Here is a 24,166-nt window from a genome sequence, read left to right as displayed (position 1 = left end):
TGTTGCCAGGCACGGTGGCTCACGCCTGTAATCCCAGCACTTTGGGAGGCTGAGGCGGGTGGGTCACCTGAGGTTGGGAGTTCAAGACCAGCCTGACCAACATGGCAAAACCCCATCTTTACTAAAAATACAAAATTAGCTGGGCATGGTGGCGCATGCCTGTAATCCCGGCTAATCGGGAGGCTGAGGCAGAAGAATGGCGTGAACCCAGGAGGCGGAGCTTGCAGTGAGCCAAGATCGCACCACTGCACTCCAGCCTGGGCAACAGAGCGAGACTCCGTCTAAAAAAAAAATAAAGTCATGCATATGTATTTTATATGCACAATAAGACAAAGACTTGTGAACCTACCACCCAATTTAACAACTGGAATTCTTTTCCAGATTTTTGCTGTTTAAATAATGCTTCTGCCTGTAATCCCAGCACTTTGGGAGGCTGAGGTGGGAGGATCGCTTGAGCCCAGAAGTTTGAGACCAGCCTGGGCAACATAGTGAGACTCTGTCTCGACAAAAAGTAAAGGCCAGGCGTGGTGGCTGATGCCTGTAATCCCAGAACTTTGGGAGGTCGAGGCGGTGGATCACCTGAGGTCAAAAGTTCAAGACCAGCCTGGCCAACATGGTGAAACCCCGCCTCTACTAAAAATACAAAAAGTAACCAGGCACAGTGGTGCGTGCCTGTAATCCCAGCTACTCAGGAGGCTGAGGCAGGAGAATTGCTTGAACCCGGGAGGCGGAGGTTGCAGTGAGCCAATATCATGCCACTGCACTCCAGTCTGGGTGACAGAGGAAACTCTGTCTAAAAAAAAAAAGTACAAAAATTAGCCAGGTGTGGTGGTGTGCACGTGTGGTCCCAGCTACTCAGGAGGCTGTGGGAGAAATGGTGTTTCTCCATGTTGGTCAGGCTGGTCTTGAACTCCAACCTCAGGTGATCCGCCCGCCTTGGCCTTCCAAAGTGCTGGGATTACAGGCATGAGCCACTTCACCCAGCCACTAGTGGACTTTTTAATGCTCCAGTGAACATGCTGAGCTACTTCTAGTCCTGTAGTCCTATAGTCCTAACTGAATGACATGGAGGACAAGGGAGGGGAGGAATTGCCAGATTAGGGAGAGACTAGGGGACTTGGGGTCTTTCTATGTGACTCTCAGAATCCCTGGACTTTCTTAGAGAATGGAAGCCAGCTGGTGGATTTGTTATTCATACTTGTGTTCCAACCCAAAGCACACTACGGCCTGATCCTCTGGGAATGATTGAAGATGCCTAAGTAACTGTCTTTCCTATCCGACCCCCGACAGCCTCTCCTGCTTCTCAGGTGAACACTGTTTACTTCCCTCTACTCTTGAAGTCAGTGTTTCTCCAAGTGTGGCACACAAGCCACTTACATTAGAATCAGCTGACGTGTTGTTAAAAATGCAGATTCTTGGCTGGACGCAGTGGCTCACGCGTATAATCCTAGCACTTTGGGAGGCCGAGGTGGGCAGATCACCTGAGGTCGGGAGTTTGAGAGCAGCCTGACCAACATGGCAAAACCCCATCTCTACTAAAAATAGAAAAATTAGCCAGGTATGGTGGCATATGCCTGTAATCCCAGCCACTTGGGAGGCCAAGGCAGGAGAATCGCTTGAACCTGGGAGGTTGCGGTTGCGGTGAGCCAAGACTGCACCATTGCACTCCAGCCTAGGCAACAAGAGTGAAACTCTGTCTCAAAAAAAAAAAAAAAAGCAGATTCCCAGCTGGGCACGGGGGCTCACACCTGTAATCCTAGCATTTTGGGAGGCCGAGGTGGGCAGATCACGAGGTCAGGAGTTCTAGACCAGCCTGGCCAACATGGTGAAACCCCATCTCTACTAAACATACAAAAATTAGCTGGGCATGGTGGCTTATGCCTGTAGTCCCAGCTGCTCGGGAGCCTGAGGCAGGAGAATCACTTGAACCCAGGAGGCAGAGCTTGCAGTGAGCAGAGATCACAGCACCGCACTCCAGCCTGGGCAACAGAGTAAGACTGTCTCAAAAAAAAAAAAAAAAAAGCGGATTCTCAGACCTCACCCCAGACTGAACCTGATTCTCTGGAGTGCGACTTAGGAACCTGCTGTTTAATTAGCTCCCCAAGTGATCTTCACATTGAGATTTGAGGGCTACTGCTCTAAGCACTGCCATCAAGGAGGTCAGGCCAAGGTCATCTCTGGGCAGCTTCAGACACTCTCCTCCGTAAGGGACAAGTTGAATCCCATTTTCCCCTGATGCTTCCCTTACTTCCGCTGACCCCTTAAATTGTAGGATCCGCAGGTACAAGATGTGTATCCCAGCATTGTTTATAGTAGAAAGAAACTAAAAACAGCTGCTTGCTAGTAGAAGCCTGGTAAAATATGTAATGGCTCATCTTTCCAGTGGAATGCTGTGCAGCTATTAGAAGTGGCTTGATGTCTGGGCGCGGTGGCTCATGCCTGTAATCCCAGCACTTTGGGAGGCCGAGGCAGGTGGATCACTTGAGGTCAGGAGTTTGAGACCAGACTGGCCAACATGGTGAAACCCCGTCTCTACTAAAGATACAAAAATTAGCTGGGCATGGTAGCAGGTGCCTGTAGCCCCAGCTACTCAGGAGGCTGAGGCAGGAGAATCGCTTGAACACATAAAAGATACATTCAGTTGTAAGAGAACACCCAACTCAAGCTGCCTTAAACAGTAAAATATGTGTTTGAGTTGAGAGTATTTATTATTTATTTATTTATTTATTTATTTATTTATTTATTTATTTGTTGAGATGGAGTCTCGCTCTGTCGCCCAGGCTGGAGTGCAGTGGTGTGATCTCGGCTCACTGCAAGCTCTGCCTCCCAGGTTCATGCCATTCTCCTGCCTCAGCCTCCCAAGTAGCTGGGACTACAGGCGCCTGCAACCCTGCCCAACTAATTTTTTGTATTTTTAATAGAGACGGGGTTTCACCGTGTTAGCCAGGACGGTCTCGATCTCCTGACCTCGTGATCCGCCCACCTCGGCCTCCCAAACTGCTGGGATTACAAGCGTGAGCCACCGCGCCCGGCTTATTTTTTTTTTGAGACAGAGTCTCCCTCTGTCACCCAGGCTGGAGTCCAGTGGCACAATCTCAGCTCACTGCAACCTCTGCCTCCCGGGTTCAAGTGATTCTCCTGTCTCAGCCTCCCCAGTAGCTGGGACTACAGGCACGTGCCACCATGCCCAGCTATTAGTTTTAGTAGAGGCGGGGTTTCACCATGTTGGCCAGGATGGTCTCGATCTCTTGACCTCGTGATTTGCCCGCCTCGGCCTCCCAAAGTGCTGGGATCACAGGCGTGAGCCACTGCGCTCGGCCGAGAGTATTTAAAAACACAACACCCCAAATGCATCTTTCCCTCTACTCTTCCAGGGCCTGAGAGACTATCGATCTCCCAGACTCCTGCACACAGGACCCTGGAAGTTATCTGAGAGCCTATTCTGCAGAGGTGCTGGGAAGGACAAGTACACAGTGGAGCGTGAAGTAGGTGCCTAAGAGCCAGACAGTCATTGGAGCTCCGATTCAGCCACTTACTGGCCGCAATACCTTCTTCAAAATTCTTAATCTCGGCTGGGCGTAGTGGCTCTGGCCTGTAAGCCCAACACTTTGGGAGGCTGAGGCGGGAGGATCACTTGAGTTCAGGAGTTCGAGACCAGCCCAGGCAACACAGTGAGACCCTGTCTCTATTGAGAGAGAGAGAGAGAGAGACAGAGAGAGAGAAAAGATTAGAAGAGGTAACGTTTGGACCGGGCACGGTGGCTCACGCCTGTAATCCCACCGCTTTGGGAGGCCAAGGTGGGTGGATCAATTGAGTCCAGGAGTTTGAGACCAGCCTGGGCAACATGGTGAAACCCCGTCTCTACAAAACATATAAAAATTAGCAGGGTGTGATGGTGGGTGCCTGTAGTCCCAGCTACCTGGGAGCCTGAGGTGGGAGAATGGCTTGAGCCCAGGGAAGTCGAAGTTGTAGTGAGGCAGAGGTTGCAGTGAGCCAAGATTGCGCCACTGCACTCCAACCTGGACAACGGAGCCAGACCCTGTCTCAAGAAATAAATAAAACACGGGCCGGGCGCGGTGGCTCACCCCTGTAATCCCAGCACTTCGGGAGGCGGAGGCGGGCGGATCACGAGGTCGGGAGAACAGCACCACGGTGAAACCCCGTCTCTACTAAAAATACAGAAAATTAGCCGGGAGCAGTGGCAAGCACCTGTAGTCCCAGCTATTCGGGAGGCTGAGGCAGGAGAACAGTGTGAACCCGGGAGGCGGAGCTTGCAGTGAGCCGAGATCGTGCCACTGCACTCCGGCCTGGGTGACAGAGTGAGACTGTTTCAAAAATAAATAAATAAATAAATAAATAAATAAATAAATAAAACAGTGTTTCAACCAGAGGTTCACAGACAACCTGTGGGGATTTTTTTTTTTTTTTGGCGGGGTTTTGCTTTTGTTGCCCAGACTGGAGTGCAGTGGCGCGATCTCGGGGCTCACCGCAACCTCCGCCTCCCGGGTTCAAGCGAGTCTCCTGCCTCAGCCTCCCGAGTAGCTGGGATTACAGGCATGTGCCAGCACACCAGGCTAATTTTGTATTTTTAGTAGAGATGGGGTTTCTCCATTTTGGTCAGGCTGGTCTCGAACTCCTGGCCTCAGGTGACCCACCCGCCTAAGCCTCCCAAAGTGCTGGGATTACAGGCGTGAGCCACTGCGCCTGGCTAGCATTTGGATTTTTTAAAAAGGTCTTCCAAGATTCTGATGTGAACTCCTAGTTGAGACCTGTTGCTGTAATACAAAATTGTTGTTGATTGTGGGCCAATAAAAGAAACGCAAATAACTATTCAGAGGGCAAATTTGAGTGAGCACCCTAAGAAAGTGATGAAACAAATGCTATGGGGCTTCAAAGGAGCTAGAGGTTACATCTGGATGGAAGAATCAAGAAGGCTTTATGGGTTAAGTGGCAATTTGTAATGAGACAAGAAAGTATATGTAGGCTGTGGGACAGTAGAAATTGTGGGAAGGAGGCTGGACATGGTGGCTCACACCTGTCATTCCAGCACTTTGGGGGTCCAAGGTGGGCAGATCACTTGAGGTCAGGAATTTGAGCCTGTTCAACATGGTGAAACGCCATCTCTTTAAAAGAAAAAAAGCCGGGCAGGGAGGCGGGCACCTGTAATCCCAGCTAGCTACTCAGGAGGCTGAAGCAGGAGAATCACTTGAGCCTGGGAGGCAGAGGTTGCAGTGAGTTGAGATTGCACTGCTACATTCCAGCCTGGGCCACAGAGGAGACTCTGTCTCATTTAAAAAAAAAAAAAAAAAGGAAACTGTGGGAAGAAAAGGAGGAGGATATATATATATATATATATATTTTTTTTTTTTTTTTTGAGACAGAGTCTCACTCTGTTGCCCAGGCTGGAGTACAGTGGCACAGTGGCACCATCTCGGCTCACTGCAACCTCTGCCTCCTGAGTTCAAGCAATTCTCCTGCCTCAGCTTCCTGAGTAGCTGGGATTACAGGCGTGCACCACCACGCCCGGCTAATTTTTTGTATTTTTAGTAGAGACGAGATTTCACCATATTAGCCAGGATGGTCTCCATCTCCTGACCTCATGATCCGCCTGCCTCGGCCTCCCAAAGTGCTGGGATTACAGGCATGAGCCACCGCGCCCGGCCAGGAAACTGTGGGAAGAAGAGGAGGAGGATGTTTCAGAAAGAGAGACTAGTTTGGGTGAAGAGAGATGCAGAAAAGAACACAGAATATGTTCAGAGACCAGATCATATTGAATTTGGCTGGAAGGTAGTTAAACGCCGAAGGAAAAGGTAGATTGGAACTGCTGTCAATGGTCTTGTATTCTAGGATGAAGTCTTATTAAATATGAGTAGGAGAGTCAATATTGAAGAAATGCCAATCCTCTCAAAATTCATCTATCTATATAAAATGTAATAACAATAAAAAAATCCCAAAAGGATTTTTGTAGAAAACTTAATAAAATGGTTCTGGAGTTTATTGCATGGACATGTGAGTCAGGCAAATTCTGAAAAACAAGATTAACATAGCGGCCTTATGTTATATTATACTGCATAGTAATAGAAAGCTACACTAATTAAAACAAATGTGTACATGTATAGAAATAAGCTGACAGATCAATGAAACAAGTCTAGAAATAAACTCAAGCATATGTGGGAAGTACATGAATTACCAACAGGACGATTCAAATCGATGTGTTAAAAATGGTATTCACGTGGGCCGGGCGCAGTGGCTTATGCCTGTAATCCCAGCACTTTGGGAGGCCGAGGCAGGCAGGCGGATCACCTGAGGTCAGGAGACCACTCTGGCCAACATGGTAAAAACCCGTGTCTACTAAAAATACAAAAATCAGCCAGGTGTGGTGGCTACTCAGAGGACTGAGATAGGAGAATTGCTTGAACCCGGGAGGCGGAGGTTGCCGTGAGCTGAGATCACGCCACTGCTCTCCAGCCTGGGTGACAGAGTGAGACTCCATCTCAAAAAAAAAAAAAAAAGGTATTCATGCTGGGTGTGGTGGCTCACATCTGTAATCCCAGCACTTTGGGAGACCCAGGTGGAAGGAAGGATCGCTCTAGACCAAGAGTTCAAGACTAGCCTGGGCAACATAGCAAGACCCTGTCTCTAAAAAAAAAAAAAAAAAAAAAAATTTTTTTTTTTAATTCGCTGGATGTGATGGTGTGCACCTGTAGTCGTAGCTACTTAAGAGGATGACATGGAGGCCAGGTGCGGTGGCTCACGCCTGTAATCTCAGCACTTTGGGAGGCCCAGGCAGGTGGATCACAAGGTCAGGAGATCAAGACCATCCCAGCTAACACGGTGAAACCCCGTCTCTACTAAAAATACAAAAAATTAGGCAGGCGTGATGGCAGGCGAGATCCTGCCTTCAGTTTTGGGGGCTATATACCTAGAAGTGGAATTGCCAGATCACAGGGTAATCCTATTTTTAATTTTTTGAGGAATTGCTCATTTTAGAGTATAATCCCTATTCGTCTACATTTTGATTCTGTTTTGTCTGTCTGTGGTGCTTGTGGATGAGGTGTGTGTAGTGAACACCATCACTCTTCAGCAGTATTTTGAGCACATGGAGGGACTGCAGGCCTGCCCTCTTCCCCACCGCAAGTTAGGTGGGGACATCTGACTTGATTTGGTTGTCAATGATGCGTGTCATTTCTGAGTGGAAGCTCTGAAAAGCCATCCTCTCTCTCTCCTTTTTGCAGGGGTCCTGGAAGCCCATGTTGACACGGTGGTGCCACAGACTGTGGCTATGTGGATCATAGAATCATCACATGGAGGATGGCTGTCCTGAGTAGCTGCTGAGGCCACAGGAGGCTTTGCTTCCCCTCCAAACTGTCTTTTCCTGCATAAGTGTCAGGCTGTGTGTGTGTGTGTGGTTTTTTTTTTTTTTTTTGACAAATTTGATTTTCTCTTCTTTTTCTTATTTTAAATCTTTTTTTTAAATCATACAAATGATGTATGAATCCATTATCATTGTAAAACATTCAAATGATATAGACAAAATTAAAGACTCTCATGTCCCACTTCTAACATTCCAACTCAGTTTCCCTGAGGTTTCCCTAAGGTAACCGCTGTTCTCAGTCTGGGTTTTTCCTTTCAGATCTTTTTCTATGGCTACTTTTATGCTTTATATTTTCATATTGAAATGTGTTCTGGTTTTACTTTATATAAACAATATCAAACTGAACCTACTGTTTCACAATTTCCTTTTACCTTATTCCATATCTTGGAAATTTTCTGTGTCAGTAGATATAGATTTCCTTTTTTTTTTTTTTTGAGACAGGGTCCCGCTTTGTCACCCAGGTTGGAATGCAGTGGCATGAACATGGCTCACTGTGGCCTCGACCTCTTCGGCTCAAGCAATCCTCCTGCCTCAGCCCCTCAAGTAGCTGGGACTATAGGCACACACCACCACACCCGGCTAATTTTTGTATTTTTTGTAGAAATGGGGTTTTGCCATGTTGGCTTCCCACACCACCACACCCGGCTAATTTTTGTATTTTTTGTAGAAATGGGGTTTTGCCATGTTGGCTTCCGAGGTTGGGCTCAAACTCCTGGGCTCAAGCGAACTCACCTGCCTCAGCCTTCCAAGGTGCTGGGATTATAGGAATGAGCTATCGTACCTGGTCAATTTTTTTTGGTTTTTATGATTATTTTGTTTCTTAATCCATATGGGATTATTTTATGTATGGTGTAATTTTAATTTTTTTCCAAGTGGAAAACATCATTATTGGCTATTCTTGCACATTTTGTTTTCCAGCTAAATGTTATAATCATCTTAAGCTTCCTATAAAACTTCTTGGCATTTTAGATGGTCTTCCTATTCACCCTGTATTTTTTCAGAGTATCCTCAGATTTTCTGGTGTGTCAATAACACTAATTCTGAATTTTCAGCTCGATTTGAAATTTACTGTTTAATTTTTAAAATGAGTATGTTCTGTTTTATGAGACTTGGAACAGGAAGCAGGGCAGTAGTAAGATGTACATTTATATCCAGTTCTTCCACCAGCTATCATTATTCATTTATTTATTTTATTTTTTGAGATGGAGTCTCCCTCTGTTGCCCAGGGGGGAGTGCAATGGCGTGATCTTGGCTAACTGCAACCTCTGCCTCCCGGATTCAAGAGCCCAGGTAGTCGAGGCTACAGTGAGCTGTGATCATGACGCTACACTCCAGCCTGGGTGACAGAATGAGATTCTGTCTCAAAAAACATAAAGAAATGAAAAAGAAAATGTGGTATCCTTAGTGCAGAGGATCACTTCAGTGGCTCTCTCAGTTATGTAAATGTAAGCTGAGAAAAAATAATTGTTCTGTGAACAGGATATCATTTTTTTTGTCATGGACTCTTGCTCTGTTGCCCAGGCTGGAATGCAGTGGCGCGATCTCAGTTGACTGCAATCTCTGCCTCCTGGGTTCAAGTGATTCTCCTGCCTCAGCCTCCCAAGTAGCTGGGATTACAGCCATCTACCACCCCGCCTGACTAATTTTTTGTATTTTTAATAGAGACGGGGTTTCATCATGTTGGCCAGGCTAGTCTAGAACTCATGACCACAGGTGATCCACCCTCCTCAGCCTCCCAAAGTGCTGGGATTACAGGCGTAAGCCACTGCACCTGCCTGGATATAGCTTTTGTGACAACTATAATGGCTATTAGATCCCTGATATGTAAACTTGGTCCCTAAGAAGGAGGTGGATACATTTACATAAGGAAGCTAGAGTCTTCTAAGCTAGAAGAAATTGATACTCAATGATTACTTTCTGAAATACAAAGTTAGAGAGACCTGTGGCTGTTGACAGGCTGGCTGTGGCCAAAGGACAGTGACAGGGAAGGGCCACAAAGTCCTTGAAATAATTAATTTCAGCCAAGAGGGAGTCCAGTCTGATGCCCTCAAGGATTGATTCCAGTCCAGTAGGCAGCTGATGCTGAAAGCAGCTCTGATAACTTGCTAGGCAACATTTCATAATTAGCAGCATTATTCACTGGATGTGCAGAATCAGTTTCCTGCTACAAAGAGGTAGCAAAGGATGTAACTGGCTAATTGGACATCTGCACTGTCCTTGCTGTGGTATGGAAGTTTGAGAGACTTCTCTGACCAATTACATCCTTGGACATTTGAGGGTAAATTTGGAAAAAGGCAGATGTTGAATATCTTGTTAATCTATTCTGTGGAGTCTCCAGATAATTTTCATTTTATATAAAAATGTTTTCAAGGATATGTATTTATCATTGTACCACAATATTTGGGAATAGGTCATACCAGATACATTGGAAAGAACCTATGTCGATCCACAGGGGAATTAGTTTTTTGTTGTTGTTGTTGTTGTTTGTTTGTTTGTTTGTTTTTGAGATGGAGTCTTACTCTGTTCCCCAGGCTGGAGTGCAATGGCGCAATCTCGGCTCACTGCAACCTCTGCCTCCCGGGTTTAAGTGATTTTCCTGCCTCAGCCTCCCGAGTAGCTGGGATTGCAGGTGCCCGCTACCACGCCCAGCTAATTTTTGTATTTTTAATGGAGACGGGGTTTGACTATGTTGGCCAGGCTGGTCTCAAACTCCTGACCTCAAGTGACCCACCTGCCCTGGCCTCTCAGAGTGCTGGGATTATAGGTCTGGCCAACCGAACCTGGGCACGAATTCATTTTTTTTTTTTTTTTTTTTTTGAGACGGAGTCTCGCACTGTCCCCTAGGCTGGACTACAGTGGCGTGATCTCGGCTCACTGCAAGCTCCGCCTCCTGGGTTCACGCCATTCTCCTGCCTCAGCCTCCCAAGTTAGCTGGGACTACAGGCACCCGCCACTGCGCCCGGCTAATTTTTTGTGTTTTTAGTAGAGACGGGGTTTCGCTGTGTTAGTCAGGCTGGTCTTGATCTCCTGACCTCATGATCCACCCGTCTCGGCCTCCCAAAGTGCTGGGATTACAGGCGTGAGCCACCGTGCCCGGCCCTAGTTTTTTAAAAAGTAGTATATCCAGCTGGGTGCGGTGGCCCAGGCCTATAATCCCAGCCCTCTGGGAGGCCAAGGCGAGTGGATCACGAAGTCAGGAGTTCGAGACCAACCTGGCCAACATGGTGAAACCCTGTCTCTACTAAAAATACAAAAAAATTAGCCAGGCATGGTGGTGGGCACCTGTAATCCCAGCTACTCGGGAGGCTGAGGCAGAAGAATCACTTGAACCTAGGAGGTGGAGGTTGCAGTGAGCCGAGATCATGCCACTGCACTCCAACCTGGGCGACAGAGAAAGACTCTGTCTCAAAAAAAAAAAAAAAAAAAAAAAAAAGTGGTATATCCATTCAATGGAATACTGTGCACCTATCACAAAGAACAATAAAGAGCTATATTGATGGAAGTGGAAGAATCTCCAAGAGTTATATTTGAGTACATGTGCATGTGTGTGTGTGTGTATATATATGTAATTACATATACGTATATATATGTAATTACATATATATACGAATATATATTATTATTTGTATAAAAATTATTTGGTTATATATCCTTATGAGATACAGAGGTTTAGTAGTAAGGTTACCCAAATTTGATGGTGCTTGGCTGTGAGTGGTGAGATTTTAGATAATTTTTGTCTTTCTGGTATCTTTATGTATTATTTAAATTATTTACAAATTTTCAGTTATTAAAATGTTTAATCTTTATGGAATACTTAAAAAAAACTGACCAGAGAAGTTGTAAGGAACAATATTATTATTATTAGGAACTCACTATATACTAGACATTCTGCTGTTTTATATGCGTTATCTGATTTAATTCTCACAACCCCATGAGATTATTATCCTATTTTGTAATATTGAGCAAACTAAGCCTTCAAGTGTTTAAGCAAATTGCCCATACTCACAGGGTTAGTAAATGGTGGGGGCAGGATTAAAGGCCAGGTTTCCCAGCTGCAGTGCTACTAGGGTCTCTCTGGCCCGACCTACAGGTAAACTGGGTTGCTCTTTGGAGCTAACAGAAAGTTACCAATATCTTAAATACAATCACTTCAACCCCACCAGTCCTATCTCCGAGGCCATCTTTTCTTTTACCTTTCCAGCAGCATGCACTAAATAAAATACCGTAACTAGTATCAAAGCCACTACCAACCAAAGATGGAAAACTTTCTGTGGTAATATGTTACATTGGTTGCTGAAATGAACCATGCCTTTCAGTATTGGAAGGGACCCTGGCATAGTCCCCTCCCCTTGAATTTGGGCTGGCCCTTCTACTTGCTTTAACCAAGAATATAGCCAAGGTGCTAGTTCTGCACCTACGCTTTAAGAAGGCCTGGCAGCTTCCACTTTTGCCCTTTTGGGAGCCCTGAGCCAACATGTAAGAAGTATTCTGGCCGGGCACGGTGGCTCATGCCTGTAATCTCAGTACTTTGGGAGGCCGAGGTGGGTGGATGACCTGAGGTCAGGAGTTTGAGACCAGCCTGGCCAACAGGATGAAACCCCGTCTCTACTAAAAATACAAAAAGTTAGCCGGGCGTGGTGGCGGGCGCCTATAATCTCAGCTACTCAGCTACTTGGGAGGCTGAGGCAGGAAAATCGCTTGAACCCAGGAGGCAGAGGTTGCAGTGAGCCGAGATGGCGCCATTGCACTCCAGCCTGGGCAATAAGAGTGAAACTCCATCTCGGGGGAAAAAAAATGTCATCCTACTCTGCTAGACAAATTACATGGAAAGGCCACGTGGACAGGGAGATAACTTGGACTATAGGGAGAGAGACCCAGTTCTTTCAGCGGAACCAGCCCCCACTTGTTGCTTATGACCACTGGCAAGACCAGCAGAACGGGTGGGCTAATTCCAGCCCAGACTGCAGAACTGTGAGCAAGTAAAATGGTGGTTGTTTTAAGTCTTACGTTTTGGGGCGGTTTGTTACACAACAAATTATGAAAACACCTCCTCAGCTTTCCTTGGGTGACTACTGGTACTCACTTGTGCATAAGGCTGAAGTCTCCATTCCTTAATCCTTACTATCTCCCAATTTTATGGTAATAGTTTGCCAGAAGCGTTCACATTAACGACGAGGACGTAGGCAGGCCCTTTTTTTTTTTTTTTTTTTTTTTTTTTGAGACAGAGTCTTGCTCTTTCGCTCAGGCTGGAGTGCAGTGGTGCGATCTTGGCTCACTGCAACCTCCGCTTCCCGGATTCAAGCGATTCTCCTGCCTCAGCCTCCCGAGTAGCTGGGATTACAGGCGCCCGCCACCACGCCCGGCTAATTTTTGTATTTTTAGTAGAGACGGGGTTTCACCATGTTGTCCAGGCTGGTCTTGAACTCCTGACCTCAGGTGATCTGCCCGCCTCAGCCTCCCAAAGTGCTGGGATTACAAGCGTGAGCCACCGCGTCCGGCCGGATCCTCAGTTCTTTCGCTGTAAACGAGAGTACTCTTCCCCACCCCACAGGCTTACACCTCTTACAATTCAGTGAGTGAGAGACATCGCCTGAGTACACACCTGTTGCACAAAAAGGGCTCACTGCACGCCATCACACCCATTACAATTCAGTGAGTGAGACATCGCCTGAGTACACACCTGTTGCACAAAAAGGGCTCACTGCACGCCATCACACCCAAGTCTCGTACCCTCATCTTCATAACCTGCCCAATCCCAGTGAGTGTGAGAGGTAAGTCTGCAGCAGGGCCCGGAAAACTTGTTTCTTTTTCTTTTAAATAAGTTTTCTCGCGAATTCGAATGCAGGTCCTCCTCCTGCCATACCGCAAAGGACTCCGCTCGTCACCACGCCCCCACGCCTTCTGTTAGGAGCAGCAAACCCCAGGTGTCGCGAGGGTTTCTTGTTTCTTCAAGATCAGCCACAGGTCGCGCGAGAGGGATGTGTCCAATCACGAGGCTAGATGGCTTCACAATATGGCGGCGCGCTGGGAGCGTATTATCTGCGTTTCTGGGAGCTTCGCTGTGCGGCTGCTTTAAGATTCTAGGGTTGTACAGGCCCACGCCAGACACGACGTCTGGCAGGAACCTCGGCCTCAGAGGTGGGTCACTTATATCTCTCACGCAGATTTACTATCATGGGTCACTTAACCCGTGGATCACACGGGTTCCTCATTCTTGAGTTTTGGGCTAGTGAGGTGCCGACTTCGGGGTCTAGGAGGGGAGACCTGATGTGGCTGTGTGTGCGCACGCGGGGGTGTTGACAGTGGATGAGTGGGAGGAGTTGGCGAATAGAATAGAGACTAGGATTGAAGTAGGAAAGACTCCCCGGGGTTTAGGAGGTTTAGAGAGATCCAAAACTGAGGCGGGAAGACAAACTGAGCTGATAAAATGAGGGCATGGAAAGAATGGAAGAGATGGAGAATGGCAGTGGCAGGACTAGTGGGAAACGTCGGATTTATGAGAGAAGGCGAAGAGAGAAGATGTAGATTGGTGTGGAAGTGGGAGGGATCTGTGCAGAAAGAATTTGAAGTTCTGAAATTGGAATTTAGACTGTTTTACAGGCTGTGTATCAAGAGAGTGGTAGTTGAAGAGGGTTAATGGTCAAGAGGAACCAAGGAAACAGAAGCATGGAGATGAGAAAGAAAAAAAAAAAGGGAAAGCCTCATTCTCAGGGTTCTACTATTAACTGTAGCTTTCTGGACTGACTCAAGTAACCGGGAAGAAAAGTTCCAGTCCATGGGCTGAGCTTTTTTTGAAACTCAGTGAGAGTGCTTTGTGTCGGTGGTCCGGACAGGGAAGATTTCTATCGTGGTTTCAATCAACAAATACTTGAGTGCCTACTCTCTTAGGCCCTATTTTAGGCGTTGGGATATGCGGTGAACAAGACAGACAAAATATTTACCCTCTTGAAACTTACTGACGGGAGATTTTTTAAAGTAAGTAAAATATATGGAATGTCAGATGGGTAAATTCTGTGTCGAAAATTGAAGCTAGAGCCTGGGTAGCAAAGCCAGACTCCCTTTCTACAAAAAAATGAAGTAAATTACCCAGGTGTAGTGTCCTGTACCTGTTGTCCCAGCTGCTTGGGAGGCTCAGGCGGGAGGATTGCTTGATCTCAGGAGTTGGAGGCTTCAGGGAGCTATGATTCCATCATTGCACTCTGGGCAAGAGAATGGAAGACCTTGTCTCAACAAGAAGAAAAAAAAAAAAAAGAATTGATTCCCAGTTAAACTCTGAAGAATAGATTATATTTAGCTAAGAACTCATTGCCTATATTGGGAGGTTAGTTAGAAAAGAAGTGGTTGTATTTACTCATTCTGTATCTGTTCTGACCAGAAAAGTTGAATAATGTAGGAAATGAATCGAATCTGCCATGTCTGTAATTTAATTTGTGTCACATATATTCAGAGTATTATGTTGTGTGTGCACTGATGTCAGCTATGTAGTCTGTAGAATTTTCCTTAATGTGTTGCAGAGCCCTAACATGCCACTGTCTCTTGAAGTCACTGTTAGGATATGGTGACTATAGTCAGCAACAATGTATATTTCAAAATAGCTAGGAGAGAGGGCTTGAAATGTTACCAATACATAGATATAAAAAATACTCAAAGTGATGAATACCCCATATACTCTGACTTGATCATCACACATTCTATGCGTGGAACAAATACCCCATAAATGTCACATGTCCCCCATAAATTGGGAAAATATTTTCCATCAGTTTAAAGAAATTACTCTTAGTTTACTTTTCTTTTTTGTTGCTTACCAGAATCACAAGAAAGAACATTTTCTTTTTCTTTTTTTTTTTTTTTTGAGACAGTCTCACTGTCACCAAGGCTGGAGTGCAGTAGCACGATCTTGGCTCACTGCAACCTCCACCTCCTGGGTTCAAGTGATTCTCCTGCCTCAGCCTCTCGAGTAGCTGGGATTACAGGCACCCACCACCACGCCCAGCTAATTTTTTTTTTTTTTTTTTTGAGACGGAGTGTTGCTCTGTCACCAGGCTGGAGTGCAGTGGCGTGATCTTGGCTCACTGCAACTTCGGCCTCCTGAATTCAAGTGATTCTTCTGCCTCAGCCTCCCAAGTAGCTGGGACTTCAGGCACATGCCACCACACCCAGCTAATTTCTGTATTTTTAGTAGAGATAGGGTTTCACTATGTTGGCCAGGATGGTCTCCATGTTGGCCAGGCTGGTCTCACGAACTCCTGACCTCAGGTGATCCTCCAGTCTTGGCCTCCAAAAGTGTTGGGATTATAGTCGTGAGTGACTGTGCCCAGCCAACACTTTCATTTTGGATATTTTCTTTTTAATAAAGTCTATTATTTGTGTTTGTTTATTTTGAGACAGGGTCTCACTGTGTTGCCCAGGCTGGACTGGAACTCCTGGGCTCAAGCTACCCTTGGCATCCCTAGTAGCTAGGACCACAGGCACGCACCACCTTGCCCAGTTGATGTTTTCTTGAGAACTGGGGGCCATCCTAGTTTTATGCTCCCCTCTTTCCTGATGGTCAGTAAAGGGTATGTCAATGCTAGGAAATTAAGACAGGTATATAGTCAGTTTTAGTCATAGTGTGAGGGGCAAAATGTAGTAACAGTATGCTGAAAAACTTTCAGGTGACTACTAATCCCCTCAAATTCTGAATTGTTTACTCAACAAATATTTATTGTATACAGGTTGCTGGGAGTATAGTAAAGATTAGGATGGATATGGTTGCAGGTCTGTGTGTGACATATGCAAATTAATTACACACCCAGTAGTAAACTGAAGATCTCTGAGGGAGAAGCAGCACAGGGTGCTTTGAAAGCATGTAGATGGGCATCTGATTGGATTGTGGGCTCAGAGAAAGGCTGCCGGAGTAAATGATGCCTAGGGTGTGATTTGAGTAGCTAGTGGACCTTCAGAGGTGAAAGGCGATGGTGGGAGGTTGAGGAGAGTCTTACAGGCAGTAAGAATAGGAGACAGTGAGACAGACTACCATGCAGCAGAGAAAATGGAAGAAGACCAGTGTGTCTGGAAGGGGAAAGTGGCAACAAATGAAGTTGGAGGGACAGATAAGGCCTGGATTATGCCTGCCTTGTTAATGATTTTAGACTTTATTAGCTTAATAGCTTTGGGATGCCACTGAAGGGATTTAATAAGGAAATGTTCACATTTGCATGGGGGGGAGTGGCTTGTCTGCTGAGTGAAAAGTGGCTGGTAGAGGGCAAGAGTGTTTATGAAGAGATCAGTTTGAGACTCTTAGAGCAACCCAAGAAAGACATGATAATGACCTGGGCCAGAGAGGTGGTGTTGTGAAGGGTGAAAAGTGGGATAAGGTCAAGAAATAACTGGGAGACGGAGTATTCAGGGCCTGGTGTGTTGTGACTGGGGGAGGCAGCATGGAGAAGGTGTTGAAGATTTTTGATGTGTTTATCACAAGAAAGATAGCAGTGCATTTGGTGAGATAGGGAAGATAAGAAGGATCAGTTTGGGGTGGGTAGAAGTGATTTAATTTTGCACATATTGTACATGTATTTTTGAGCCCTTCAAGTGAGAAATATGGTAGGCAGTTGGATATGTGATTTGGAAAAGTCTGGAATGAAGACAACAGTTCTTTTCTGAAATTGGTTTAATTTCCAGTGTAGGAAGCTGTCAAAAAACCATCTGAAATAGCATTGACAGATTTATGACTATGTAAAATTATGTCTCTAACAAAGATTGCAAAAGAAAAATATTTATTGCTAGGAGATGTTATAATAGAGGATTTGTCTTAACTGGGGAGATTAGGGAAGGAAAGATCTTCCTGAAGAAGAGATGCTTGAACTGTGAGCCCAAGAATGACTAAGAATTCGCCGACTGAAGAGAGGGAGGAAAAAACGTTACAGATAAAAAGAATAACCTGCATAGGAGGCTGAGGCAGGAGAATCACTTGAACCCGGGAGGCAGACGTTGCAGTGAGCCAAGATTGCGCCACTGCACTCCAGCCTGGTGACAGAGGGAGACTCTGTCTCAAAAAAAAAAAGAATAGCCTGCATAAAGGTCCTGTGGTCAGGGTAGAAGGACACAAAGAGCAAGGGCATGTGACTTAAACTGATGGTGAAAAGATAGGCAAGGCCAGGTCATGTAGGGCCTTGTATGTAGGCTGAAGTGATGTTTTTTATTTTATCCTAAGAGTAAGGTTTTGAGCAGGTGGACATAGGAGAAGGACATACTGAGATTTGTGTTTAGAAATGATCACTGCGAGGTGGAAGGAGGGATGGCGAGAACAAGAGTGGATGCAGGGAGACCAATTAAGAGGCAACTGTAAACCAGGTGCGGTGGTGCACACCTGTAGTCTCAGCCATTTGGGAGCCCGAGGTGGGAGGATTGCTTAAGCTCAGGAGTTAAGTCTGGCCTCGGCAATGTAGTCTCTAATAAAATAAAAGTAAGTAAATAAAAAGGCTGTTCTGGCCGGGCGTGGTGGCTTACAACTATAATCCTAGCACTTTGGGAGGCTGAGGTGGCAGGATTGCTTGAAGCCAGGAGTTCAAGACCAACCTGGCCAACATAATGAAACCATGTATCTAAAAAAAAAAAAAAAAAAAAAAAAATGCCTCTGGGCTTGACGTTGTTGGGGACAGGGAAAAAGAGTGGATTTAAGAGGTATTTAGCAGGTAAAACCTACAGGAGTGGTGATTTCTTGGATATGAGAAACTATCAAGTGACTCCTAGATTTTTGGCTAACATAATATTGTTTAGAAGAATAATCATTATTTAAAAAGTAAAAAATAAAGATATTAAGAAAATAAGTCACTTGCCACCCAGAGAGAGAGATATATATATAATAGTAAAATATTTTTTAAATTACCAACTACCTGGAGATTTACTAAACCATTATAATAGTTTCTCTTTCAGTATTTATGTCTTGATATAAGTACATTTGCTTTTATTTCTTGTTGTAATCTGGAAGAAGACAAAATTATGTTCGTTTTCATTTGGTTTTAGCTACCTGGGAATGACAAGATTGAAACTTTAAGTTGGAATCAAAGATATTTTTTCAAAGTTTGGTGATGTTATGGTACACTACCAAATATTCAGTCCTTGTAAGGATACTGTAAAAACTAACCTCCAGGCTGGGTGTGATGGTTCATGTCTGTAGTCGTAGCACTTTGGGAGGCTGAGGCAGGAGGATCACTTGAGCTCAGGAGTTGGAAACCAATCTGGGCAACAAAGGGAGACCCTGTCTCTACAAAAAATAAAATTAAAAATATATTAGCCAGGCGTGGTGGCATGGTGGCACATACCTATAGTCCCAGCTACTCGGGAGGCTGAGGTGGAAGGACTGTTTGAGCACGGGAGATTGAGGCTGCAGTGAGGTATGATTGTGCCACTGCACTCCATCCTGGATGACAGAGTGAGACACTGTCTCAGAACAAACAAAACGAGACAAAACAAAACACAACTAACCTCTAACTAATATCCTTGGTTATAGATCATATATACAGACTGTGTTCTGTCACTTTGATGCTCTTAAAGGAATACTTTTCAGCTTTCTTCCCTTGATTTAAAAAAAAGATTCACTCTTAAGTTGTCTACATTTTTAAAATCATGGAAAAATATACATAACATAAAATTTACCATTTTAGCCATTTTTAAGTGTACCATTCAGTGACATTAAATGTGTTCATTCTCTTGTGCAACCATCACCTCTATCTCCAGAACTTTGTCATCATTCCAAAGTGAAACTCTGTACCTATTAAACAGTAACTCCTCATTCTTCCCTCCCCAGCTCCTCAACACCTCTATTCCACTCTCCATCTGTGTAATAAATTTACCTCTACTGGGTGCCTCATATAAGTGAAAGCATACAATATTTGTCCTTTTGTGTGTGGTTTATTTCCCTTAGCATGGTGTTTTCAGGGTTCTTCCATGTTGTAGCATGTATCAGAATTTCATTCCTTCTTAGGGCTGCATAATATTTATTGTATGTATATACCGTATTTTGTTGATCCATATTTAGTGTGTGGATATACCATATTTTGTTGATCATATGTATTGTATGGATATATCGTATTTTGTTGATCCATATTTATTGTATGGATATACCGTATTTTGTTGATCCATATTTAGTGTGTGGATATACCGTATTTTGTTGATCCATATTTAGTGTGTGGATATACCATATTTTGTTGATCCATATTTACTGTATGGATATACCATGTTTTGTTGATCCATATTTATTGTATGTATATACCGTATTTTGTTTATCCATATTTATTGTATGGATATACCATATTTTGTTGATCCATATTTATTGTATGGATATACCATCTTTTGTTGATCCATATTTATTGTATGGATATACCGTGTTTTGTTAATCTATATTTATTGTATGGATTACCGTATTTTGTTGATCCATATTTAGTGTATGGATATACCGTATTTTGTTGACCCATATTTATTGTATGGATATACTGTATTTTGTTGACCCATATTTAGTGTATGGATATACCGTATTGATCCATATTTAGGGTATGGATATACCGTATTTTGTTGACCCATATTTATTATGTGGATATACCATATTTTCATATTTAGTGTATGGATATACTGTATTTTGTCGATCCATATTTAGGGTATGGATATACTGTATTTTGTTGATCCATATTTAGTGTATGGATATACTGTATTTTGTTGATCCATATTTAGTGTATGGATATACTGTCTTTTGTTGGTCCACATTCATCTGCTGATGGACACTCAGGTTGTTTCCCACCTTTTCACTCTTGGGAATGATACTACTGTGAACACTGCTGTACAAATATCTGTTTCAGTTCCTCCTTTCAGTTCTTTTGGGAATATACCTAGGAGTGGAATTGCTGAATCAGATAGTAATTCTATGTTTAGCTTTTTAAAGAACCGCCAAGCGTTTTTCGACAGCAGCTGTGCCATTTCACATTCCCAACAGCAATGCACGAGAACTCCAATTTCTTCACATCCTTGCAGAACACTCGTTGTTTCTGTTTTTTTAATTTTTGATTTTTGTTTTTTTGTTGACAGCAGCCATCCTGGTGGGTATGAAGTGGTATCTCACGTGGTTTTGATTTGTATTTCCCTGATGACTAATGATGTTCGCCATCTCTTCATGTGCTTATTTGTTGCATACATTTTAAAAATGTGATTTCTACTTTCTCACTTGATCGGCAAAGACATGTTGGCTGTAACTATTAACTTGGCATCCACAGCTTTCCCCACTGATTTTTTTTTTTTTGAGACGGAGTTTCGCTCTTGTTGCCCAGGCTGGAGTGCAGTGGCGTGATCTCGGCTCACTGCACCCTCCACCTCCTGGGTTCAAGCAATTCTCCTGCCTCAGCCTCCCAAGTAGCTGGGATTACAGGCTCCCGCCACCATGCTCGGCTACTTTTTGTATTTTTAGTAGAGACGGGCTTTCATCCTGTTGGCCAGGATGGGATGGTCTCGAACTTCTGAATCAGGTGATCTACTTGCCTCGGCCTCCCAAAGTACTGGGATTAGAGGCATGAGGCACCGCACCCGGCCCCCATTAATGGTTTTTAATAAATATGCTGATTTTCTTTCTCTCTTTCTCTCCTTAAGATGGCTCTGAGTAAATCAATGCATGCAAGAAATAGATACAAGGACAAACCTCCTGACTTTGCATATCTGGCATCCAAATATCCAGATTTTAAGCAGCATGTTCAGATAAATCTGAATGGAAGAGTGAGGTAGGTAACGGATGAAAAATCACTATTATTCTTGTGTGATTCAAATGGATATGATGTAATAGAAAGCCCACCTGAATGTTAATCTTAGACATTTGATTAAACTTCCCATGCGACCTTGGACAAATCACTTAACCTCTCTTGGTCTCAGCTTTTTAATGTATAACATTAGAGGAATGGACCAAATGCTTTTAAGTTTCCTTCTGGCTTAAAAAAAAAAAAATTCTCTTGATGTCCAAATTGTTGCTTACCCTACAGAAATCCCAGAGTAACTGCAGACTTAGGATTGTGCTCTTTGTGATCTAAAACTTAGTGACTGGTGAGGATCTAAAGACTTTTTTTCTTTTTTGAGACAAAGTCTCGCTCTGTTGCCCAGGCTAGAGTACAGTGGCATGATCTCGGCTCACTGCAACCTCTGCCTCCCAGGTTCAAGTGATTCTCCTGCCTCAGTCTCCTCAGTAGCTGGGATTACAGGTGCCCGCCACCACGCTCGGCCAATGTTTGTATTTTTAGTAGAGACGGGGTTTCACCATGTTGGTCAGACTGGTCTTGAACTCCTGACCTCGTGATCCGCCCGCCTTGGCCTCCCAAAGTGCTGGGATTACAGGTGTGAGCCACCGTGCCCGGCCTAAAGATATTTTAGTAAGTGTGTGTTTATTTTGATGTGAGGCAGGAAAATAATAACCAGGACATCAGGACTGATTTCACAGATATTATTGTTTAAGATGTTACTAAATTTAAGAAGTTGATTTATTTTTATTTATTTATTTTGTTTTTAGAGATAGGGTCTTGCTCTGTTGCCCAAGCTGGAGTGCAGTGGCACAGTCATAGCTTGTGACAGCATTGAACTCCTGGGCTCAAGCTGTCTTCCTGCCCCAGCCTCCCCAGATAAAAATAGCCAAGTGTGCCCTACCATGCTTAGCTATTTTTATTTTTATTTTTGTAGAGACAAGGTCTTGTCATATTGCCCAGGCTGGTCTCAAACTCCTAGATTCAAGTGGTCCTCCCTCCTTTGCCTCCCAAGGTTCTGAGATGACAGCCACCACACCAAGCCAGAAAGTTGATTTTTTATTTTTACTTTATTTTATTTTTTTGAGACGGAGTCTCTGTTGCCCAGGGTGGAGTGCAGTGGTGCAGTCTCGCCTCACTGCAACCTCTGCCTCCCGAGTTCAAGCAATTCTCCTGTCTCAGCCTCCCGAGTAGCTGGACTACAGGCCTCTACCACCACGCCTGGCTAATTTTTGTATTTTTAGTAGGGACAGAGTTTCACCATGTTGGCCAGATTGGTCTTGAACTCCTGGCCTCAGGTGATCCGCCCGCCTTAGCTTCCCAAAGTGCTGGGATTACAGGCGTGAGCCATGTGCCCGGCCTTGATTTTTTTAAATTAAGAAAACAATAGTACAGGTATTTCAGGAAATGGCAAAATTATGATAATTATATGGGAATGACTGATGTGTCTTTTATACCTCTGATAAAGAACTATCTCTAACTGCATTCCTCAACTCTGCGAGTTACAGAGGGAATTGGAAATTCCCAGCCTGCCTAGAGAGAGGCGTGGTGATTCAGCTATGGGAAGGAAGAGGAGCAGGATTAGAGGAGAAAAGGGAAGGGAAAGAATAATAGTGGCCAGGCACGGTGGCTCAAGCCTGTAATCCCAGCACTTTGGGAGGCCAAGGTGGGCAGATCACTTGAGGTCGGGAGTTTGAGACCAGCCTGACCAACATGGTGAAAACCTCATCTCTACTAAAAATACAAAAATGAGCTGGGTGTGGTGGCACAAGCCTGTAATCCCAGCTACTCAGGAGGCTGAGTGAGGCAGGAGAATCACTTGAACCTGGGAGGTGGAGGTTGCAGTGAGCTGAGATCGTGCCACTGCACTCCAACCTGGGTGACAGAGTGAGACTCCGTCTCAAAACAAAAAAGAAAAAACAAAAAAGAAAAAAAGAAGATTAGGATCATAGGGCTTGAGGCATTTTCTTCACCTCTTCTTTACTCTAAGCCCTCTCCTTATAGCTTTAGAAATGGAGGCCCTGGGGCAAGACTTAACCTGGAAGCCAAGATAACCCTTAAAATCATACAGGAGTTCAAACAAATATTTATCTTCATTTTTCTGACAGATAATCCTTAGCTGTCATCACATTCTCAAAGGGATCTGTGAAACTCTCCACCCCCACCCAAGTATACAAGGGTTAAGATCACTTTGGGAGGCCGAGGTGGGTAGATCACCTGAAGTTAGGAGTTCAAGACCAGCCTGGCCAACAAAGCAAAACCCTGTCTCTATTAAAAATACAAAAAATTAGCTGGGTGTGGTGATGCACACCTATAGTCCCAGCTACTCAGGAGACTGAGGAGGGAGAATTGCTTGAACTCGGGAGGTGGAGGTTTTAGTGAACCGAGATCATGCCACTGCACTTCAGCCTGGGCAACAGAATGAGACTCTATCTCAAAAAAATAAAATAAATTGAGCACAGCCTGTATGTGAATGCTTGTACTACTTACTGTGTTAATATATTAAGTACATTTGAAAACATATTTCAAAATAGAAATTAAAAATATATTTAAATAGGACTTCTGGTATTTTCTTTGGATACCATAATCACCTTTGGCACCTTACTTTGGAGTCAGTTACCCTAAAGAGATTGAATTGGGATTTCTCTGTTTATAACATCTCTCTCATTGTTTGTAAATCATTGTTTCATAGTGATATATGTGGATGTTGATCCTAGTAGCTTTAGGAAAGATACCATTTTAGTGGGGTGCAACACTGTGCATCTGTAGTCCCAGCTACATGAGAGGCTGAGGTGAGAGGATCTTGAGTCCAGGAGTCTGAATCCAGCCTGGGCAACATAGCGAAATCCTGTAATTAAAAAAAAAAAAAAAAAAAGATATAGTTTTGTCATTGTTTGTTTCCTCTCTATACTTACTATTGTACTTAATCAGCTATTTAACAAAAACCTATTGATTAGCCACATTGTGCTCGGTTCTAGGAAAGCCTTAAAAAACAAGAAAGATGTCACTGCCACAGTCACACGCTAGTTTATACACTAGTGGG

General features: G+C 44.3%; 1 protein-coding gene across 3 annotated transcripts in view; it reads left to right on the top strand.

The window, feature by feature from the left end:
• The first annotated feature begins 13,347 nt into the window (after window positions 1-13,347).
• Window positions 13,348-24,166, top strand: part of METTL16 (methyltransferase 16, RNA N6-adenosine) — a 94,039-nt gene continuing 83,220 nt past the window's right edge. For 2 of the 3 annotated variants that reach the window (XR_008673113.2, XM_004058258.4), the window contains exons 1-2: window positions 13,348-13,513; window positions 20,990-21,117. Coding sequence is in view for 1 of the 3 variants with exons in the window: in XM_004058258.4 (XP_004058306.1) it covers window positions 20,990-21,117 (128 nt within the window). In the remaining 2 variants the exon portion in view is untranslated. The remainder of the gene's footprint in view (window positions 13,514-20,989; window positions 21,118-24,166) is intronic. The other variant, XR_010131686.1, reaches the window with a different exon arrangement.

The sequence above is a fragment of the Gorilla gorilla genome, chromosome 19 (genome assembly GCF_029281585.2).
Source record: "Gorilla gorilla gorilla isolate KB3781 chromosome 19, NHGRI_mGorGor1-v2.1_pri, whole genome shotgun sequence".
NCBI lineage: Eukaryota > Metazoa > Chordata > Mammalia > Primates > Hominidae > Gorilla > Gorilla gorilla.
The sequence above is the reverse complement of the archived record's forward strand: the minus strand, read 5'-3'. Positions and strand labels throughout refer to the sequence as shown.